The sequence below is a fragment of the Trichechus manatus genome, unplaced genomic scaffold (assembly GCF_000243295.1).
Source record: "Trichechus manatus latirostris isolate Lorelei unplaced genomic scaffold, TriManLat1.0 scaffold00076, whole genome shotgun sequence".
NCBI lineage: Eukaryota > Metazoa > Chordata > Mammalia > Sirenia > Trichechidae > Trichechus > Trichechus manatus.
This window is the reverse complement of record NW_004444012.1, coordinates 11,668,460-11,687,209: the sequence shown is the minus strand read 5'-3', so window position 1 is coordinate 11,687,209 and position 18,750 is coordinate 11,668,460. Positions and strand designations below refer to the sequence as shown.

General features: G+C 43.8%; 2 protein-coding genes across 4 annotated transcripts in view; one reads left to right on the top strand and one right to left on the bottom strand.

The window, feature by feature from the left end:
* The window catches only part of TP53BP1 (tumor protein p53 binding protein 1), a 90,722-nt gene extending 80,246 nt beyond the window's left edge, over positions 1-10,476 (top strand). Inside the window, exons 22-28 of one of the 2 annotated variants that reach the window (XM_004380685.3) lie at positions 2,016-2,207; positions 2,625-2,840; positions 4,505-4,720; positions 8,330-8,424; positions 8,957-9,156; positions 9,713-9,858; positions 10,255-10,476. In XM_004380685.3, coding sequence (XP_004380742.1) covers positions 2,016-2,207; positions 2,625-2,840; positions 4,505-4,720; positions 8,330-8,424; positions 8,957-9,156; positions 9,713-9,858; positions 10,255-10,442 — 1,253 coding nt within the window. In that variant the 3' untranslated portion in view covers positions 10,443-10,476. The remainder of the gene's footprint in view (positions 1-2,015; positions 2,208-2,624; positions 2,841-4,504; positions 4,721-8,329; positions 8,425-8,956; positions 9,157-9,712; positions 9,859-10,254) is intronic. The other variant, XM_023735208.1, reaches the window with a different exon arrangement.
* TUBGCP4 (tubulin gamma complex component 4) overlaps positions 10,459-18,750 on the bottom strand; it is a 60,100-nt gene continuing 51,808 nt past the window's right edge. Inside the window, exons 14-19 of one of the 2 annotated variants that reach the window (XR_002824755.1) lie at positions 16,234-16,411; positions 15,538-15,672; positions 14,009-14,125; positions 13,273-13,412; positions 12,318-12,496; positions 10,459-12,019 (exon numbers count right to left, since the gene is read on the bottom strand). Coding sequence is in view for 1 of the 2 variants with exons in the window: in XM_004380684.2 (XP_004380741.2) it covers positions 12,484-12,496; positions 13,273-13,412; positions 14,009-14,125; positions 15,538-15,672; positions 16,234-16,411 (583 nt within the window). In the remaining variant the exon portion in view is untranslated. Of the gene's footprint in view, positions 12,497-13,272; positions 13,413-14,008; positions 14,126-15,537; positions 15,673-16,233; positions 16,412-18,750 lie in introns of both variants that reach the window. The other variant, XM_004380684.2, reaches the window with a different exon arrangement.

The following is an 18,750-nucleotide window of genomic DNA, read 5'->3' as shown; positions in this document are numbered from 1 at the left end:
TGGAGGAGTACTGGTCAAGTATTTTCTAGAATGTCCCTCAATTTGAGTTTGTCTCGTGTCTTCTTGTGATTAGACTGGGGCTGTGGATTTTTAAAAATGCCCAGAGGTGAAGTGTTCTCCTCATCACATTGTACCAGGGGTGCACGGTACCCACACGGCATCCCTGGTGATACTAACGCACATCACTTGGTTAGGGTAGTGTGCCAGGTGTCTTCACTGTAAAGTCACTGTTTTTCCTTATTCTGTTCTTTCACCACTGACTTGTAAACTTACTGCCTACTTTGATGGGAACCCACTAGATGAGCGTGGCAGATAGAATTTAGATACATTTGCTTAGGAAGAAGTTATTAGTGCTGTGTTTGTATGCCTGCACAGCCTCTGGTTTGAAGAAAGGTGCCTTTTTTCTTTTTTTTTTTTTAAGCAGCCAGTTCTCTGTATTGGTGATGGTGAGGGATTTGTGTGTGTTATTTCTTGTGTGTGTTATTACTGTTTCATGTACTGATTCTTTGAATGTATTGTCTCCTTACTAATGAACCAATTTGGAGATACATGTTTGTGTTGAGTTTATCATTGAAAAAAAACATCCTTTCTGGGGATTTTTGGGAACATGGATTGGGATGTAATGAATAAACATGCTTTCATGTTGAAGCCTCTCCAGGCCGTCTTGGATCGGAACCCTCTCCTCTGAGTAGTTGATGTTTGCCCCTTGTGTCAGCGTCACATGGGCCGCCTCACCTTCCAATTCTGGATAACACCATTACCTGTGGGTGGCATGAGTTTAGGGTAGCACGTGATTGTGTGTATTAATGCATTTGTCCTTCCGTCAGGCGTGAAAGCCACTCTTACAGATCCTCCCCGGCCCTCTTACAACAGAGGTGGACAGTCCTGTATCCAGAGTGAATCATGACGTCAGGGATGGGGGTTTTATGTCCTGGAATTGAGGCTACTAGTGTGGACACTGGACTGGTTTTAGTCCTGGCGGTTCTTCAGTAGGGCAAAGCATGTTGTAGGCCTTGGGCTTCTTTGTCTTTAGTTTTGCAACAGAGATTTAAGCCAGAGGTTGAACAGACAAGGAGAAAGAGATCATTCTGTGGCCTAGATGGGAGAACCATGGCCTAGTTTCATCTCTGTGGTCTAGGCACTGTATCTCTCTCAGCCCTTCATTCCAGTGGAGGCTAATGGGAGAGGATAAAACGTACCTTTCTGTTTATAGAAATGAAAAGTGTTCCTATTAATGCTGTGTTTTTATGTTGTGTACATTCATCTTTTTAGACTAATACAACCCTGTAAATTGTTCATTGATTGATATAGGGGAAGGATTGTTACCTCTTTCAAAGGATTGGACACAGGTTTTACTCATGATCACACAGCTTGGTGGTATCAGATTAGACCTAGGCTCAGGTCTCCTGAATTTTAGCCCTGTTTCCGTTTACCTCTCATTGTGTTCCTTCTAACCTACAGGCTTTACCTTCAGGTCCTGGATCAGAGCAAGAGCAGGAAAGCAGATAATAGGGAGGGAAGACGAGGTAGAAGGGACAGGATTTTTTTCCTTGTTTTCTCTCTCTCTCTCAAAATGAATGATACCATCATTCACCTGCAGCTTAAAAGAGTTATCACTCAGCTTCCCCCCTACCAGAAAACAACAAAGAAGGGAAGGTTTTGTAAGTTATAATGGAATCATTAAGAAACCACATTCCATTTTGTTTCTAGAGAACCATTTGAACCATCAACAAGCCTTAAAGGCTGGCTTGGGAGATTAGCTTTGATTTTTTTTTTTTTTTTTAAATAACTAAAGGTCTCTTTCTGTTGGGAAGCTTTCCTTGTCCCAACCCTAGATTAGTAGCTGCATATATGCCAAGTGTTGTTATTGCCTGGGATTGACAGCTGGAATTTTGTTAAGACCTGACCTCAATCCACTGTTGGATCTCTGAATTCCCCGGTTGAGGCCTGTTCTGCAGAGAGGATGCTAGCAGCCTAAGCAACGACAAACTTCTCTTCTCTTCTTTTTCCCTCAGGAGTGGTGAAAGGGCATAGGAAAGAGTCTGGGGAGCTGTACTACAGCATTGAAAAAGAAGGCCAGCGGAAGTGGTATAAGCGAATGGCTGTCATCCTGTCCTTAGAGCAGGGCAACAGACTGAGAGAGCAGTATGGGCTTGGCCCGTATGAGGCAGTAACACCCCTCACCAAGGCAGCAGATATCAGCTTAGGTAAGACCTCTGCTTCCTGAGCAACTGCCTTTGGGCCTCTGCTTTGTTTGCAGTGAGGGGAGAGGTTTCTGGAGCAGCTGTTAATGCTTCCTAACTTTTATTATTCCTGTATGTGGCTTAGCAGATGGTGTTGAGCTGTTGTTTTTTGGAGCCACTGTCTATATCTGTTTCCTTCCTAGGACTAAGTAGTACCTCCTCGGGGTTTTTCTGGCCTCCCCAGTTGTGCAGGGGACCAAACACATCTTCACTCATGGCTAAGACTGGAACAGAAAACATACTGGCCTTAGAATAGGCTCCCTGTCCCCATGGAGGTAGGGAAAGGACACTGTGGTGTTTAGATTAGGCTCTGCCTAGTGTCTTGGAGTTCAGGGCCTCCGACTGTGGGAGTTGACCAGCCTTTGGCTTATCCTCCCATAGATAATTTGGTGGAAGGGAAGCGGAAACGGCGCAGCAACATCAGCTCCCCAGCCACCCCCACTGCCTCCAGTAGCAGCAGCACAACCCCTACCCGTAAGATCACAGAAAGCCCTCGTGCCTCCGTGGGAGTTCTCTCAGGCAAGAGAAAACTTATAACTTCTGAAGAGGAACGGTCCCCTGCCAAGCGTGGCCGAAAGTCTGCCGCTGTGAAACCCGGTGAGTGCTCCCTTTTGCCTCATTCTCCCTTGTACCACAGCGGAACGTGGTGTTAGCTGCTGGAGAGGTGGGCCCCTCTGTCCTGGCTACGAAGCTGGGGTCCTTCACAAGCCCCCAGGTAGTACTCAGACACAGCTCACTACATCCCCCATCCTCCTGCCAGAGTCCAGTGGGAGTAAACAGGGGCAAGGACTTTACCACAAACGATCCTTGACTCCTGTCTGGGTTCTAGGAGGGAAAGAGAAGTATTGAATTTTAAGCGATTCAGAGTAGGTGGTTTGTCTCCCTTTGCCTGGCACCATCTCCGCCTCTGGGGAACCCTGTTCCCCTCTCCCTTGTGCTCAGGGCCCTCTGGCTTTCTGAAACTTCCTATGAAAGGCTGTACCTCAGCCTTTGCCCCCCAACCACCATCACCCAAACAACCCCTTTCCTGTCCCTTCATGTTTGATATTAAGAAAGGAGTTCAATCCGTCTGTTGTTGATTGAGCCTCTGCTGTGACCCAGGCCCAGCCGCTGTGGGTTCTGGGGGTACAGAGGTAAGCACTCGGTTTCTGCCCTGAAAGAACTCTCAGGTGAGCAAGTGAATAAAGCTGCATCGGTTGTCACTTCTGTTGACCTGGCACTAGAGCTTTTGTTTTGTATGTATTTGAGTGTGTCATCTCCATATCTACCCAGCGCCTCTGCAGTGTCTCAGGGTACTTAACAACAACAACAATAGCTAACATTTATTGAACATCTCAGATGTGTGAGGCATGGTGCTAAGTGCCTTGTATATACTACGCATATAATCCCTGTGAAGTACAGGTGCTGGAATTCCTTTTCCAGCTGAAGAATCTGAGGCATACAAAAGTTGGCTGACTTGCCCAAGATAACAAAGTAAGCCAGGATTCAAACTCTGGAAGTCTAACTTCCAAGTCCAGGCTTGTAAATACTAACTACATCAGATTGCCTCTGAGACTGTTCTCTTGCTGCTGGTTTTATTTTAGGGAGGCATGACCTGTCTGTCATCTTGGCCTCCTAATGAACCTACGTTTCAGCTTTTCCAGGTCAGCTGTCTGTTTTCTTCTCAGAGGACTTATTGGGGCACTCCTAGCATGGGTGTTCTAGGAGTCCTGGACTGGCTGGTTCACTTACCTACCCTCAGGTGTTGGAACTGGGATGGTTGAAGCAGGCTATTTTGATGCGGCTCCATCAATATGTAAAAACACTTTATTTCCAAGTGTTCTGTGCACTGTTCTGGTAACGGTAAGGGGTAGGGTGGGAGTTACCTGCTGGGGACATTTCTTGGTAATAAAAATGTATTTTTTTTTTTTAAGGCTGCTTCAAAATATCACATACCCTGGGGATAACAGCACTAAGCAGGGCAAGTGGGCTGGAGATTTCCCACCACTCTTCACCCTTACCTCTTCTTTGTGTTAGAACCACTTCTTTCTGCAGATGACTTCAGTGTAGACAACGTCATGAATGTAAAATTTCCCTTCATTGTAAATTTGGTCCTGGGTTGTTGGCCAGTTAGAATGGTTGACCTTTAGGAACGGTCTTCTCATAGCTCAAAAAAGTTCATCAGGGACGTTGCCTATCCAGAACCTCATGCTTGGTGCCAGGGCCTTTGCCCAGGCAGTGGTCAGTATCTCTCCAGTCACTGTGCCACTTGTCCTTCCCAGGTGCAGTGGGGGCAGGAGAATTTGTGAGCCCCTGTGAGAGTGGAGACAACTTGGGAGAGCCCTCTGCCCTGGAAGAGCAGAGAGGGCCTTTGCCCCTCAACAAGACCTTGTTTTTGGGCTATGCCTTTCTCCTCACCATGGCCACAACCAGTGACAAGTTGGCCAGCCGCTCCAAACTGCCAGACGGTCCTTCAGGAAGCAGTGAGGAAGAAGAGGGTAAGGCCCTGGGAGGCCCTGGGGGCTGTGACATGTGTATTTCCTTCCTTGCCATTGACTCTGTGAGCCTGGGTGGCCCCGCCCTCCCTCCCCCACCGCATGTAGAGGAGGCAGTGCAGGTGGCAAGTGGGATCTTGGTCAGGGTCAAGTGAAAGTTAATTTGTACCCTGCCTCTTGGTTTATAGATTGTTCTCACAGAATTCCTCTTCCTGGTTCCTCAGAACAATCCTGTGAGGCAGATGGGAGATCTTACTGTTTTACAGATGAAGAAACAAGCTTAAAGGGATTAAATAATTGCTTTTTGTCCATGATAATAGTAGATTTGGGACTAGAACCCAGTGTTCATTTTTGTACTACAAACATCCAAGTCTGTCAGGTTTCTAAATGCCCTGCCGTCTTTCCCATTTGTGCTCTAGGGGCAGCTGCTAGAACAAATCCCTGTAGGGGTGAGACTCGGTGCCTTGAGGTCTTTAAGACTGGGAATGTGGGGATGCTGACGCTCCAGGGTGATTTCAGAGAAACAGCTTTTGGGCCTTTTCAACTCTTTACCTCTTTCAACCTTAAACTAAGTTCATACTTTGCTTTTCTGTGTTGTCTATTATTTAGTGTTTGAGTGAAGGTTGCTGTGGGGAGAGGTAAACATTATCTATTTCAGCTGTTCAGAAGTGTGTGATCTAGGACGGAGAACAGTCAGGTGCAAATGTATATACTCTAAGTGGATATTGGAAGTACCCAATGTGTCTGTAAAGGCTAATGGCCCAGGTGGAATGATGTTCTACAAGTTAGAGTTCTGATTGATGCTGAGTCTTCAAGAGGGATTCCAATTAGGGAACAGGGGTATCATAAAATAGCACCACTGAAGATCTGTGATGGTTGGCATTTTAGGCATTGTGGATAACTTTCCTAACTGAAACATATATCTCACCAACCACAACCATGTGGAGATCTGTATAATGACATGGGAGAGTGATCAGGGAGTTAGAATTAAAATTTGTTATTTGGAAGGTGCATAGACAGAGTCCTGAGCAGAGGCTCTAGGATGGGGACATTGGGCTATGAGAGTGAGTGTGGTCTGGGTGGGAGTCTTAAGGTTAAATGTGTACAAAGCCTACTTTGTCAGACAGAATACAGATAGGTACAATGGGCAGTAAGGTATGTGAGGAATGAGTGTCCTAGCCAAAAATTTAGAGTTTTACTTGGATCATAAATAATTTGGAGCCCCTTGAGGATTCTGCGAAGAGGTATGTCGTGGCATGAAAACAGTGTTCATGGTCTGATTTTCTTTTGCTTTCACAATATTGCTGGACTCTATTCTCTAACATCCTAGTCCTGCCCTAGAGCAGGACTTCACAAGGCAGCTCTGCAGATACTTTGTCTGGTCCAGCATAGTTATAAAAGCAGACTTTGGTAAGAGATGCAGGCTAATTCCTTGAAAAAATCTGAGCTTATATGAGACTTAATAAACTCATAAAATTCCCTCCATTCCCCCTTTGCTTATACATCAGATGTTGTCATTCCCATCTTGTAACCATGAGTGAGGGGAGTAGTTGGCCTTGTCTTAGTGAGGAGGAATTTGGACAATTATTTTTAAAGGATCTCCAGGTTTCTGGTAGAAAGTACGGTTATAGTGAATGTTTCTACTTTGTGTTTGGCTCATTCATCCTTGGAAGCTGCCCTAACAGTATCAGAATCCTCCTTTTTTTTTTTGCATATAAAAATGCTGACAGATTCTTCAGTCTTAAGAAGGCTAATAAAGACATCTGTACTAAAACAATCCTCTACAGAATGACAGTTTTTAAGAAACTATGCAGTAGGTCTTGCAGATAAATGGGAATCTGTGAGATGGTAGTTTATACCAAGAGCACAGTAAAATATTTGAATCCATCTTATAGAGATTATTAATGAGTTAAGAATATGGTACTTGGTCTTGTTGGGTGGGACATACAAGAGGGACTCATCCACCACAGGGATTGATTCTGGAGTTGGGTTTATTTAGTACCTTCATCCTTGATATAGATGATGGAATTAACAACCTGTTTATTATAGCCTCTGGTTGGCCAGGGGCTGCCCATGCCTCAAAAGAAAATTGAGTTCAAACTATTGAGAAAAGAGAAATGGACTCTTTAAACAGGGTAATGTATGCTTACCCAAATGCAAGGAAATATAATTGGAGATTAAAGTTGAAATAGGCCAGGACTGGCAACAACCATATTAAGCAGACATAAAATATGTTTTGCGAAGAATAAAGGCACGTGAGGAAGTCAGCCTGGCCTCAGCAGTAGTCTTGGTACTGAAGACTGTGACATGATACATGGAGGTCGGTCAGAAGGACACTCTGACAAAGCTGGGAATTAGCCCTGCTGTGTTCTGGGCTTCTTATAACCATTTAGTTTCTAGTTTGGGTTTTCATTTTGAGAAGAACGTGGAGAAGTTTGAATCAAGAAAAGGGTAATAAAAATGAATAGGCTGGAGAAATCAGATCTAAACAAAGGTGAAGCCTGGGACTGGGGCACAAACACTGCCTGAGCAGCACCAGTAGGCAAGGCGGGCACCAGACTGGGGGAGCCATCTCCACAAGAGGTCTGCTCTACCGGGTTTTACCACTAGGTATGGGGGAGGGGGAGTGGTCCTCACATTGAACTTTATGTGTTGGGTTTTTTGTGATAAAATTTCAGTTAATTAGAACTTAATTTCCCAGAACTCCTAATTAACTAAAATCTCTAATGTCTTGCTTTTCTTTTCCTTTTTTTTTTTTTAATGTGTTATTTATATATGAGAGGAGCAGATGACCAGAAAACAAGCTCAAATTAGATATTTGGTCAAAAGAAGCAATTTGTAATTGCCTAGGGTCATTACAGCTTCAGCTTCATCTCTCATATCTTCTACTTCACCCTCAAGACTATAGAGCAGTCATTGATGTTCAGTGTCCTGAGGTACTTCAAGATCATCAAAGGTAGATAGTTTTTGATAAAAAGGTTGAAACAGGATTTTCTGTAACCTTCATTTAATATCAGTTAAATTTTTAAAACCATACTTTGAGTTTTCAAGTTTATCAAAGTTTTAGTGTACAAGGGGATAAAAAAAATACTGATGAAGGGGAATGGTGAAGGCTTTATTATAAAAAGTGCTGATCAGCTATTCTTCATTTCCACAGAAGGCAGAACTAGAGGAAATGGGCTTAGTTTGCAGCAGGAGAGATTTAGAATAGACGTAAGGAAGAACTTTGTGATGGTAAGGGTTATTGGAATTGGAATACGTGACTGTGGGGAAGGGGTTCTGTGTCCATCCCTATGCACAGACCCATGACTCCAAGTCTTAGCATAGCCCTTCTTCAGGAACCTTTGTTTTTAGGTCTAGGACCTACTTCCATTCCTCATTGTCCCCATCCCTCCTGCTCTTGTCCCTTCTTTTGGCAGCATTTTATAGGCCTCAAGACAAACCTCTTTCTGACCCATGGGGAAGCCCTTGACCTGTCTTTGGGGCACATTGCTGTGGAGATAGCTGGGGGGGGCGGAGGGCGGAACAGTAAGAAGCCAGGCCTAAAGTAGCAAATGAGAAACCAACTAGTAGTAACTATTAATTATCTTGGTTATCTGTTTTTTGATGTAGAATTTTTAGAAATTCCTCCTTTCAACAAGCAATATACAGAATCCCAGCTTCGAGCAGGAGCTGGCTATATCCTTGAAGACTTCAATGAAGCCCAGGTAAGGAGTTTCTTTGTGTAGCTTCCCAGAGTGGCAATGATAAGAGTCCACTTGCTGTATTGAGAAGCCAGAGAGGGGTGAGGGAAGTTGGGTAAAGTAGCCAGAGCTCTCAGAACTGGGAAACTGCCTAAGTTATCACATGAAATAGGATTTTTTTATTGTGTACAGGGAAGAGAAGTTAGAACCTTGGCTTAGGTAAGGGGAGTGGTTCTGTTGTGGGATGAAAGCAGATTGAAATTTGTTTAGTAGAAATCTCTATTAAGGTTGCTGATTATTAGCCTGAAATATATGGGATTTGGTTGTCCCTTAAGGATTTAGGCCTCCAGAAAGCTGTAGGTGAGGCAGGGCAATATCTAGGGAAGCCGCCTGGGCCTTTCCGTGAGAAAAGCGGCCTTGGCAGAAGGACAGCTAAGTTGCATTTTGGATAGCATTTGGCAGTCTTCAGATTTGTTCTCCATGGCTCATTAGGCTGCTCTTCAGGGGCTCTCCCTAGAAGTCACCAGACCCATAGTCTCCATCTCTTTTCTTCTAGTGTAACACAGCCTACCAGTGTCTCCTAATTGCTGATCAGCATTGTCGCACCCGGAAGTACTTCCTGTGCCTTGCCAGTGGGATTCCTTGTGTGTCTCATGTCTGGGTCCATGACAGTTGCCACGCCAACCAGCTCCAGAACTACCGCAATTATTTGTTGCCAGCTGGGTACAGCCTCGAGGAGCAACGAATTCTGGATTGGTGAGTTTGAGAGCCCATCTATAACTATATAGACAGGAAGACAGCAAGCTTTTGGAGTGGAGAGAAATAAGATGAGAGAATAAGTGTTATAGAAATTGGAACTAGTAAAGGATAAATTATGGAATTTGAGTGGGTTTGAAATTATTTCAGCAGTTCATCTAGTTTATTTCCCTAGGATATGTTGTTAGGGACCTTTTGAAAAAGTGTGAGGATTTATATGTAGGTTCAATAGTCTCAACCTGTGAGGTTAGGGAAGTAAGTTTTAAGCAAGGCATTAAAATAATACAGGCTCAGGAACATGATTTGGATTACTAATGGCCCCAGGACAGATATGGAAGTCAGAAGGGTTGCCATGTCCTCTGGCCAGGATCCCAGAGAATATGCATCACTCACAGAAGGGAAGGTGGGGTTAGTATGTGTGCCATAACACAAGGCTTAGTTCTGGAAGCATTCAGATGTACTTGAGCCCCTCTGTAGAGCAGCTGTTTGTTGGATATTACCTGTTATGCTAAGGTCCTTCATATCTCAAGGTGGTGTATCTATGACTCCTTCATAGGCAACCCCGAGAAAACCCTTTCCAGAATCTGAAGGTACTCTTGGTATCAGACCAACAACAAAACTTTCTGGAGCTCTGGTCTGAGATCCTCATGACTGGGGGAGCAGCCTCCGTGAAGCAGCACCATTCAAGTGCCCATAACAAAGGTACTTGGGACGCGTATGTGTGTGTTATTTCTCCAAGGATGTCCTTAGACTCATAGCTGTTAGGCCTTGTGGTCTTAAGTCTCAGCCCTAATAGGTTGACCTTACCCATGTTTGTAAGAGAAGAAAAGTACCACATTCAAGAGGTGAGCCAACGTGAGTCCAGCACTGGGCTGCTCTTGCTTCTCTTGGTTTTCCAGTGATGTGTTTGCTAACATTTCTGTAAGGTCAGCATGTAGTGGTAACTTTTCACTTCTGGTTGTGATCAGCAGCACTGTGTTTGACACGAAAGGACTTTAGTTTGGGCAGGGTGAATGTTTTGGCTAGAAGGCATAGCTGTCTTTTAATGGAGGGCTAAATGAGTCTCCTTTCCTCATTCCCTTTCTCCCATCCTTGCAGACATTGCTTTAGGGGTTTTTGACGTGGTGGTGACAGACCCCTCATGCCCAGCCTCGGTGCTGAAGTGTGCTGAAGCGTTGCAGCTGCCTGTGGTGTCACAAGAGTGGGTGATCCAGTGCCTCATTGTTGGGGACAGAATTGGATTCAAGCAGCACCCAAAGTATAAACACGATTATGTTTCCCGCTAAAGATACTGGGTCTTATCGGTTTTATTCCTTGCTGTTGTGAAGATTGTGTTTTAACCAGGTTTTAAATGTGTCTTGTGTGTAACTGGATTCCTTGCATGGATCTTGTATCTTGTATATAGTTTTATTTGCTGGACTTTTATGATAAAATAAATGTTGAATCTCTTTGGTTGTAGTAACTGGGAGTTCTTCATCCACTTCTTTGAGCTTAATCTCAGAACAAATAGCAAGACAAACATAGTACCTTCTCTGAGGCTTTCAGTTGGCTTGTTCACTTTAGGAGGACAGCTACCCAAGGAAAATAAAGTTAGGAGTGAATTTTAAAAATTTCTGTGGCATTTCATTGTCAAAAGGTTATCCTAGGCTGCCTAAAATTCTGTACTTCTAAACTGTACTTCTTCTTGATTTTACAGCAGGTGAGGGCCCAGGTTCATAGTTGTGCCAAAAGGTGAATGGGATTGGGCACACTCTAAGTTTCCTGACAGTCAAAGAAAATGTCTCTCTCTCGAGCTGAGCTCATTAACAGCTGACTTGTGGGTACTCCCAACTCTCAGAGTGAAAGAAGGAAAAGCATTAACTAACTGCTGCACTTGGTGGGATACCTTTCTCCCAGAATAAACGTGAGAACACATGGAAATGTTAAACACTCTAGCCAGAGGTCCAGTATTTAAATTTTTTTATTATTATCGTCACAATGGCTAGAAGCCATTCCTTCCCTACTCATAGCATCATCGTCTCTGTTGACATTCTCTCAATCATCTCTAAAGCAGGGGTGAACAAATTTTTTTCTGTAAAGGGCTATCTATCTAATAGTAAATATTTTAGACTTTGTGGGCCATTTGGTCTACTGCAACCACCCACCTTTGCTGTGGTAGCCTGAAAGCAGCCACAGATAAGTGCACGAATGAGTGTGGCTATATTTCAGTACAACTTTGTTTACAGAAACAGGCAGCAGGCTGTAGTTTGCTGGCCCCTGCTCTAGAGGCAGCAGTGGAAGGGGTCACTTTGGCTGCTAACAGCAGGGAGTAAAGGTGTAGAGTGTGGATAGATGATGCACAGAGGACCAGATTCAGTGGCCACCAACTGAGGCCAGTAGGATGCATTCTTTTGATGTTTGGAGAGGGCTGTTCAATGACTATTTATTTTGGTTCGCACTGATATGAACTTCAGCGGTACCACTGAAGATTGGGCCAGTTAGAAGAACCTCCACTCCTGTGGTTCTACCAAGATTGAATAAGCAGACCTATAACTTCCAGTATTTGAAATCTGATAATTTGAGGTCAAATTTTTCTTAATGACCTTTTCTTAGGAAACAAAAGTACTTTAAATACATTGTCATTAACTAGAATTGCCCTTTTATCAGTCTGAAATTGGGAATTTCAGGAAAATTAGAAATTACTGGCAAAATTCTTCTTCAGGGTCATAATTTGGAATATCTTTAAGGGTGGGAAACTCCCAATCTCAATTTCCTGAAGGAAGAAAAATCACTGGTGTAGGCTTAAGTTACCTGGCGGGTGGAAGGGCGGCAGTGGGAGAAGGTGGCTGTTCTTGATTGATGGTGGTAACATCCAGCATTCTACCTGTTTATAAATATAATTCCTTTTTCACATTTGAGCCACAAAATATTTACCTTTCTGATCCATATTGTTTACTGCTGTATCTTCCACAGCTTGAATAGTCTCTAGGTACACAGTAGGTGCTCAATAAACGACTGCTGAAGAAATGGATCCCAAAGCTTCCAAATGTTACCCAGTCAGAGCACTGGCCTGGCCAGCAGAGGCACAGCTGACCAACACATCCTCCTTGGTGGATGAGTTAAGAACTCCCCTGAGGTGTGGCAGAGCCCTTCCACATGGGGATTATGGGAATGAATTGTACCTCTGGATAGTCAGTAATTGCTTCTAGGAGAAAAGGTAGAGCCCTCTCAGTAGACTGCAGACATTTGGTGAGTGGCTAGAAAACGGATGCTTGTTTTGAATCTTCTGTCACAGACTCAGGAACATGGTGAGATTGACTGTTATTTTGGTTTATGTACCAGAAAATTTCACATCCCGAAACTATAAGAAAAAAAAGATCCTCATTAAGTATCATGCTTTCCCAAGACTGTCATCAAAGAAATAGGAGTCAGGGCAACCTCTGATCTAGATAATGTCATCTTAAAACTCAAAAGACAGTTTCTTTGACTCTTTTGCTAACATTTCTTATAGAGAATCTGCTTGAGTAGAAAGAGGGGACAAAAATGTGCTTTTCTGTATGGGAATGAAAAGCAGAGGAGGAAGCTTTACGTTGCCAACTACCACTGAGTCTCGCAATTAGATTAAAAAAAGCTTAGCGTTGGAAGCCTTTCACAGATGAGGAAGCAGGGGCCAGTGAGGCTGAGTGCACCGGGAATGGAAGCCACACTACCTCCCACACGGTGGTACACAATCTCGGGAAGGAACTGAAGACCCATCTCATTTTAATACTGTACTATGATGATGATTTTTACTAGAAAATAACCCATTGCTGTCAAGTCCATTCCAACGCGTAGTGACAGACACTACAGGACAGAGTAGAACTGCCCCGTAGGGTTTCCAAGGCTCTAATCTTTATGGACGCTGATGGACTGCCACATTGCTCCTGCCTAGCGGCTGGTGGGTTCAAACCACCGACCTTTCGGTTAGCAGCTGAGCATTCAACCACTGTGCCACCAGGGCTTCTTTTACTAGAAAATAAAATACTAGTTTATCAGATGAGAGTATTTGGACTAGATAATGGCCAAAGTCTCCTTCCAACTCTGGAATTCTACATCAAAACAAAACAATCTACTGAGTTCCCCAAAGGTGGTTCCTACCTGCCCAGAGTTCCACCAGCCTGGGTGTAATACTTGTTGTAATCTAGTCGTAACAGTAGTTGAGCCAAATCTGAGTTGATCTGATGATTGCGAACACTGGAAAGAATCTTGAATAGGAGTGAAGACTGGCGGCTAAAGCCCTGCAAAGAAAAGGCCTCTGCGCCATCCTTCTGGACACACCAGCGCTCTGCATAGAAACTGGGCCTTGCTTGAAATTCTACACAATACCTGGCCTTCTCACAGTCCCATTTCTATTAGCTCCTAAAATGACTTCTTGACACCAACTCCACAGACTGCATGACTTCCTATGAAAGTACTTTCAATCTCAGCAGGAATGTAGCAGCTGGTTTCAAATTAATATATTCTGTTGTGCACAGGGTTTGGGGAGAGCCTGAGTGTTTTTGTTACAGGCGGATAATTATAATCTCAGTCAATAACGGGTTAGTCAAGGAAGTAAGGAGGTGGGAATTAAGAAAATGAGAACAAAGCCAATGCATATTTGATGGGCTGAATAAACTATTCAAGGCAGAACTATTTTTGAACACTAAGGTGGCATGTAATTATCTGCTTCAAAATTAACTGATACCAACATTTTTCTCTTTGTATCTTGTTATATCTGTGCGCATGTACTGGGGAAATGCTTTACAGACTCAGGGCAAGATCAAGATTCCCCAGTGGCAAAAGCCCCTCTAGTCCTTTTAACAGGGCTGCATCTCCAGTGTCCAGGCTGACTCACCTTCACGAGAATACTCAGCTGTGCAGCTCCGCGCTCATCCAGTGGGCCTAGGTTCTGACTGACCAGGGAGCAAAAACTATGACAGAGATCTAGGATTTCATTCAGGCAGTGAAACACCTACCCAGGAAACAGAGGGCATTAGGAAGGGAAGGAAGGTACATCTGTGAAATTAAAGATTTGGGAAAATAACTACAAGCTGACTTATTCCCATTCTCCCACATCTCTCTTCAGGATACACATTGCCACTTACAAGTCTCCTGCCAGCCCCTCTAATGCCACTTTTGTAAAACAAACTCATCCCTTTCTGGCATTTTCTTAGTTACTTCTGCAGAGAAGCCCCACTCTAACCACATTAAGCTAGTCATCACTCCTTGGACCCACGAGTGGGTTCCTGCCTATGAGCTCTGCTCCCAGTGTTCGTGTGCTGGGATACTGTTCCCTTTAATACCACTTCAACTTGCAGTGAAGCACTCCCTTCCCCACTACAGCCTTTAGTGAACCCCACTTCTCTCTATTATCTTGGCATTTGTTCAGGCCTCCTGTGTTGTTACTGCTCTGTGTAGGTATATATATCCTGCCTCTCCCACTAGACTCTGAGCTCCTTAAGGGCAGAGCCATAACTTAGACCTCTTTGCATCCTCAGTGCCTTGCACACAGTAAGCACTTAATATTTACTGATGATGACTTACTCTGATATTCTGCTTTTCCCCAAGGACGTACCCTTGCCATCCAAGTCTACCTGTCACAATGGTTCTCAGTTATTTTCAGTTCACAGAACCCTTTGGAATGGCATCTGTAACTCACTCTTCCTTGGTGCAGCAAAAATAGCCCCAAATATCAGAACAGAAGAGAGATCTGCGTGTTCTGGTGTGACTCAACTGAGTCGTCAGCTAGCTCACACAAGAGGTGAAGCGTGAGCGCTACAGAAGAAACTACACAAGGGAGCATTTCAACCTCCCTGCTTTTTAGCCTGCAATTGGAAAACACCTGTGCACCTTCAAAACCCCTGATGTCTGGATCCCATTCTAAAGATTCTCATTTAAGTGGGCTTGGTCTTAGATTGTGAGAAGTTCCCCAGATTATTCCAATGTGCAGCCAAGTTTGACATTAACTGCCCTACAGGGAGCACCCCTGCGTGCACGCACGCACACAACTCCAGTTGTCTGTGAAAACACCTTTCAAACAACTGGTCTACCCTGATCCAAAAGATTTCTAGAAAATAGCTCTACACGTTTTTTTTTGGTCCGTCTGTGGTGTCAGAAAAGTTTTTGAATTTTCTTTAAATCCTTCCTTCTGGGGGTTAAGCACACATTCTTTCATCTGTAGCTGCTCACCACCCCCATTATATAATGTTCCAGAAATTCAAAGATATTTAAGTTCCCCTTTAACATTCCCTTTTAGTTGTGCTTTATAAGTTGTTAAAAATGGAGCTTGAACAGTCGCTGAATGATCACTCCATATCCTGTCAATGAGTGCCTAGAGGACAGTCCGTGCCAGAAGCAGTCAGGAAACCAATCAGCCCTACTTACAGGCTTCAGCAGGATGAAGGACTGAGCCAGCAAATTGCTCAGGAAGTGGTCATGAGCCAATCGGATGCTTTCAAAGTCTCGGGTAGAATTGATCTGATGGAGCAGCTGTGAGAACTGAGACTCCAGCACATCTACCTGATAGACAATTATACAAATAATCTTAGCACGTCCCGTAATCCGATTACTCAAGGACAGTGAGACAGATGCCTGACAGGATGAAATAGAAAATTTCTGCCCCCACTCATCTTCCTCCTAACCAAGTCACTTTAAGGCTGACCAAAGACTCCCTAATTTTGCCCAGCATTGCAGAAAGTTATCTGCCTAAGTCCTAACGACCCCCGGGGTCTTGGCAGACCTCTCCTGACCCAATCCACTCATGCCACATCCCCTCCACTGACCGACTTGCTTAATTTAAGTTCTGTAGGATCCAGAAGTTACAGCAAACTGTAAAAATAATGGTCAAAGCAACAATAAATGCACTGCTGATAAGGGCCCTATTCCTTATTCTCCTTCATCCTTTTATTTCCACTTTCCCCTAAAATGCCCCCAAGAAACACATCTAGTGATACAGTCCCCAAATTTTCTCAAACCTCAGCGTTTTAGCAACTGCAGGATTGCAGTCCCTCTTAAGTACTCCTGCCAGCCTCACAGACTTCTCTTCATACCCCTTCCTCCTACTCACCCCTCAGTACAGACCTGGAGATAGTACTGAAGGTTATCCACCAAGAACGCCATGTGGTTCCGTAGGCGCCACTTGACTGCGTCTGTCTGGTTGGACTTGAGGTGCTTGCGCTGCATCTGCAGGGCCCAGCAATGCTGCAGTTGAGCTTGTACCCGGCGCACACTCAGCAAGTACTTGAAAACAACATTGTACCTGGACAGAGACACCAGGCTCTTCAAGATCACCACACCCTCAGAACAGACCCTAGACCTTTGTGCCCCCACCCCTCCCCCAAAAAGGCAGGAAGAAAAGAAGAACGGCTAGAGATGTAGACAACTAAATGGTGGTTTATTCATACAGTGGGGTATTCCATAGCAGGCACTCTCCAACACAACAAAATGAATCTTAGCAATAGGATTTTAAATGAAAAAAGTAAATCTGAAAAGATCACATATAGTCTGATACCTTTTTTATAATGCTTAAAACAACTAAAAGCTATACACACACACACACATTTTGGGACTATATATGTAGATGTTATAAAACCACATAAAAAGGAAGGTAAGAATACATGGGATTTAAGATAATGGTCACCTTGGGTGGGGGAGGCAAGGAGAGGTCTGCGGAGGATCATATAGGTACCCACTGCCATCGAGTCGATCCTTACTCATAGCGACCCTATAGGACAGAGTAGAACTGTCCTATAGGGTTTCCAAGGAGTGGCTGGTGGATTCAAACTACTGACCTTTTGGTTAGCAGCTGAGCTGTCTTAACCACTGCACCACCAGGGCTCCATCACATAGGTAGATGGACGTTATTGTCAGTGTTCTCGTTTTCGTACCGGAAAGTGATTTTATGGCTAGTCTGTGTGTATGTGTTAAAGAAGGAAGGAAGGAAGGAAGGTCTTGCATAGACCAATAATAAGAGTGTGTTATGGACCAAGGATTGTGATTAATCCTATTCTCTGTCCCTGAAGCCCAAAAAGAGCAAACGCCTGCCTCCCAGCAAGCTCAGGGGCTCACTTAATGCTGAGACCCCATACTGAGAAGACACAGGAACAGAGAAGCTGACCTCTGGTAGAACTGGATATACCTCCTTGTTCTCACATAGGCTTGCAGAAGAAAACGTGATTCTGTCTGGTTTTTAAAACTATCTATTTTTATAGAACAAACATATCAAAATAGCAGACCTTATTAGTATCCTGGTTTGAAGAAATTTAACCACAAAAAGACATTTTTCAGATAACTGGGGCAGTCTCAATATGGACTGGATATTAGATAATAAGAATTATCATTAATTTTGTTGGATGTGATAATGGCACTGTAGTTATGTTAAAAATATGCCTTTTTTGAATTGCCTACTGAAGGAGTGAAATGACATGTCTGAAAAAAGCTCTGGCTTTAAAAAGCTCTAGCAAAAACAGGGCAGGGTAGATGAAACAAGCAGCAAAATGTTGATGGTTACTGAAGCAAGATAATGAGTACATGGGAATTTGTTATCTTTACTTCTGTTTATATTTGGAAATTTTCATAATAAAAAGTAAAAAAAAACCTAAACTCCATTTCTTCAAAGGTGTTACTCTTTCAAGACCCACTTATTCTGCTTTCAATTTTTTTTTTTTAATATTACTATGTGTTTTCATTAACGGAAGCATACTAAGTCATGAAATGTATTTAGATTTTTGGTTGGTAATATGGATTTTGAAAAATGTGGCAATACATTATTTCAAAATGTATTCCCATTTTGAATGGGAATAAACAAAATTCGGGGGGGTGGTTCTCGGGCGCCATGATTGGTGGGTGCCTGTCTTTCCCATCGGTCATGGGAGGCATGATTTATTGCGGGGCACCTTCCATTTGGTTACACAGGGAACCTCTCGTTTTCTAAATATAACACAAACAAAAAACAAAACCAAATTCACCGGGGTTCCCTAACTATCACACAAGAAACCATAAATATGCTTACAAGGCTCATCTAGTGGTACAAAAGCCAAAAGAGACAAAACTTTTACCCAATCACACTTCCTGGATGCACTACCTCACATTGAAGCCATTTTGCTTCAGTGAGCATTTCTTTCACCTTTCACCATAACACAAGTCCCCACTGCAGGGCACCAAATACTTATAGCAGGAAAAGTAAGGTCCCAAGAAACTTGAGAGGCAGAAAAGGGGCGGCGGGGGGGGGAGTACCATATGTCCTATGGGTCATGAAAGGGTTAAGAGCATATCAAGTTAGGTGTTAAGTGGACTGTTCACCTGTGGGATGCTGTGAGTTACAGAGCTTTGGAGGCCCTCTAACTAGATCCATGCAGCTTGCCTAGGTGGGCCATGGGCTCTGAACCTGCCATAGCATCTTCTCCGTCAACCAGCCTCGTCTCTTTCAGTTCATGCCCAGTCTATCATACTCTACTAAGCCTCTCTACCTTCAAAAAGTAGAGCGTTGTAAAGAGGAAGAGGGAAATGAAAAGAGATGGTTGGAAGAAGAGATGGCCCTTTTGTTCCTCTGCTTTCTCTCTTCTCCACTCCTCCAGCATCACTGAGCATGACAGGTTC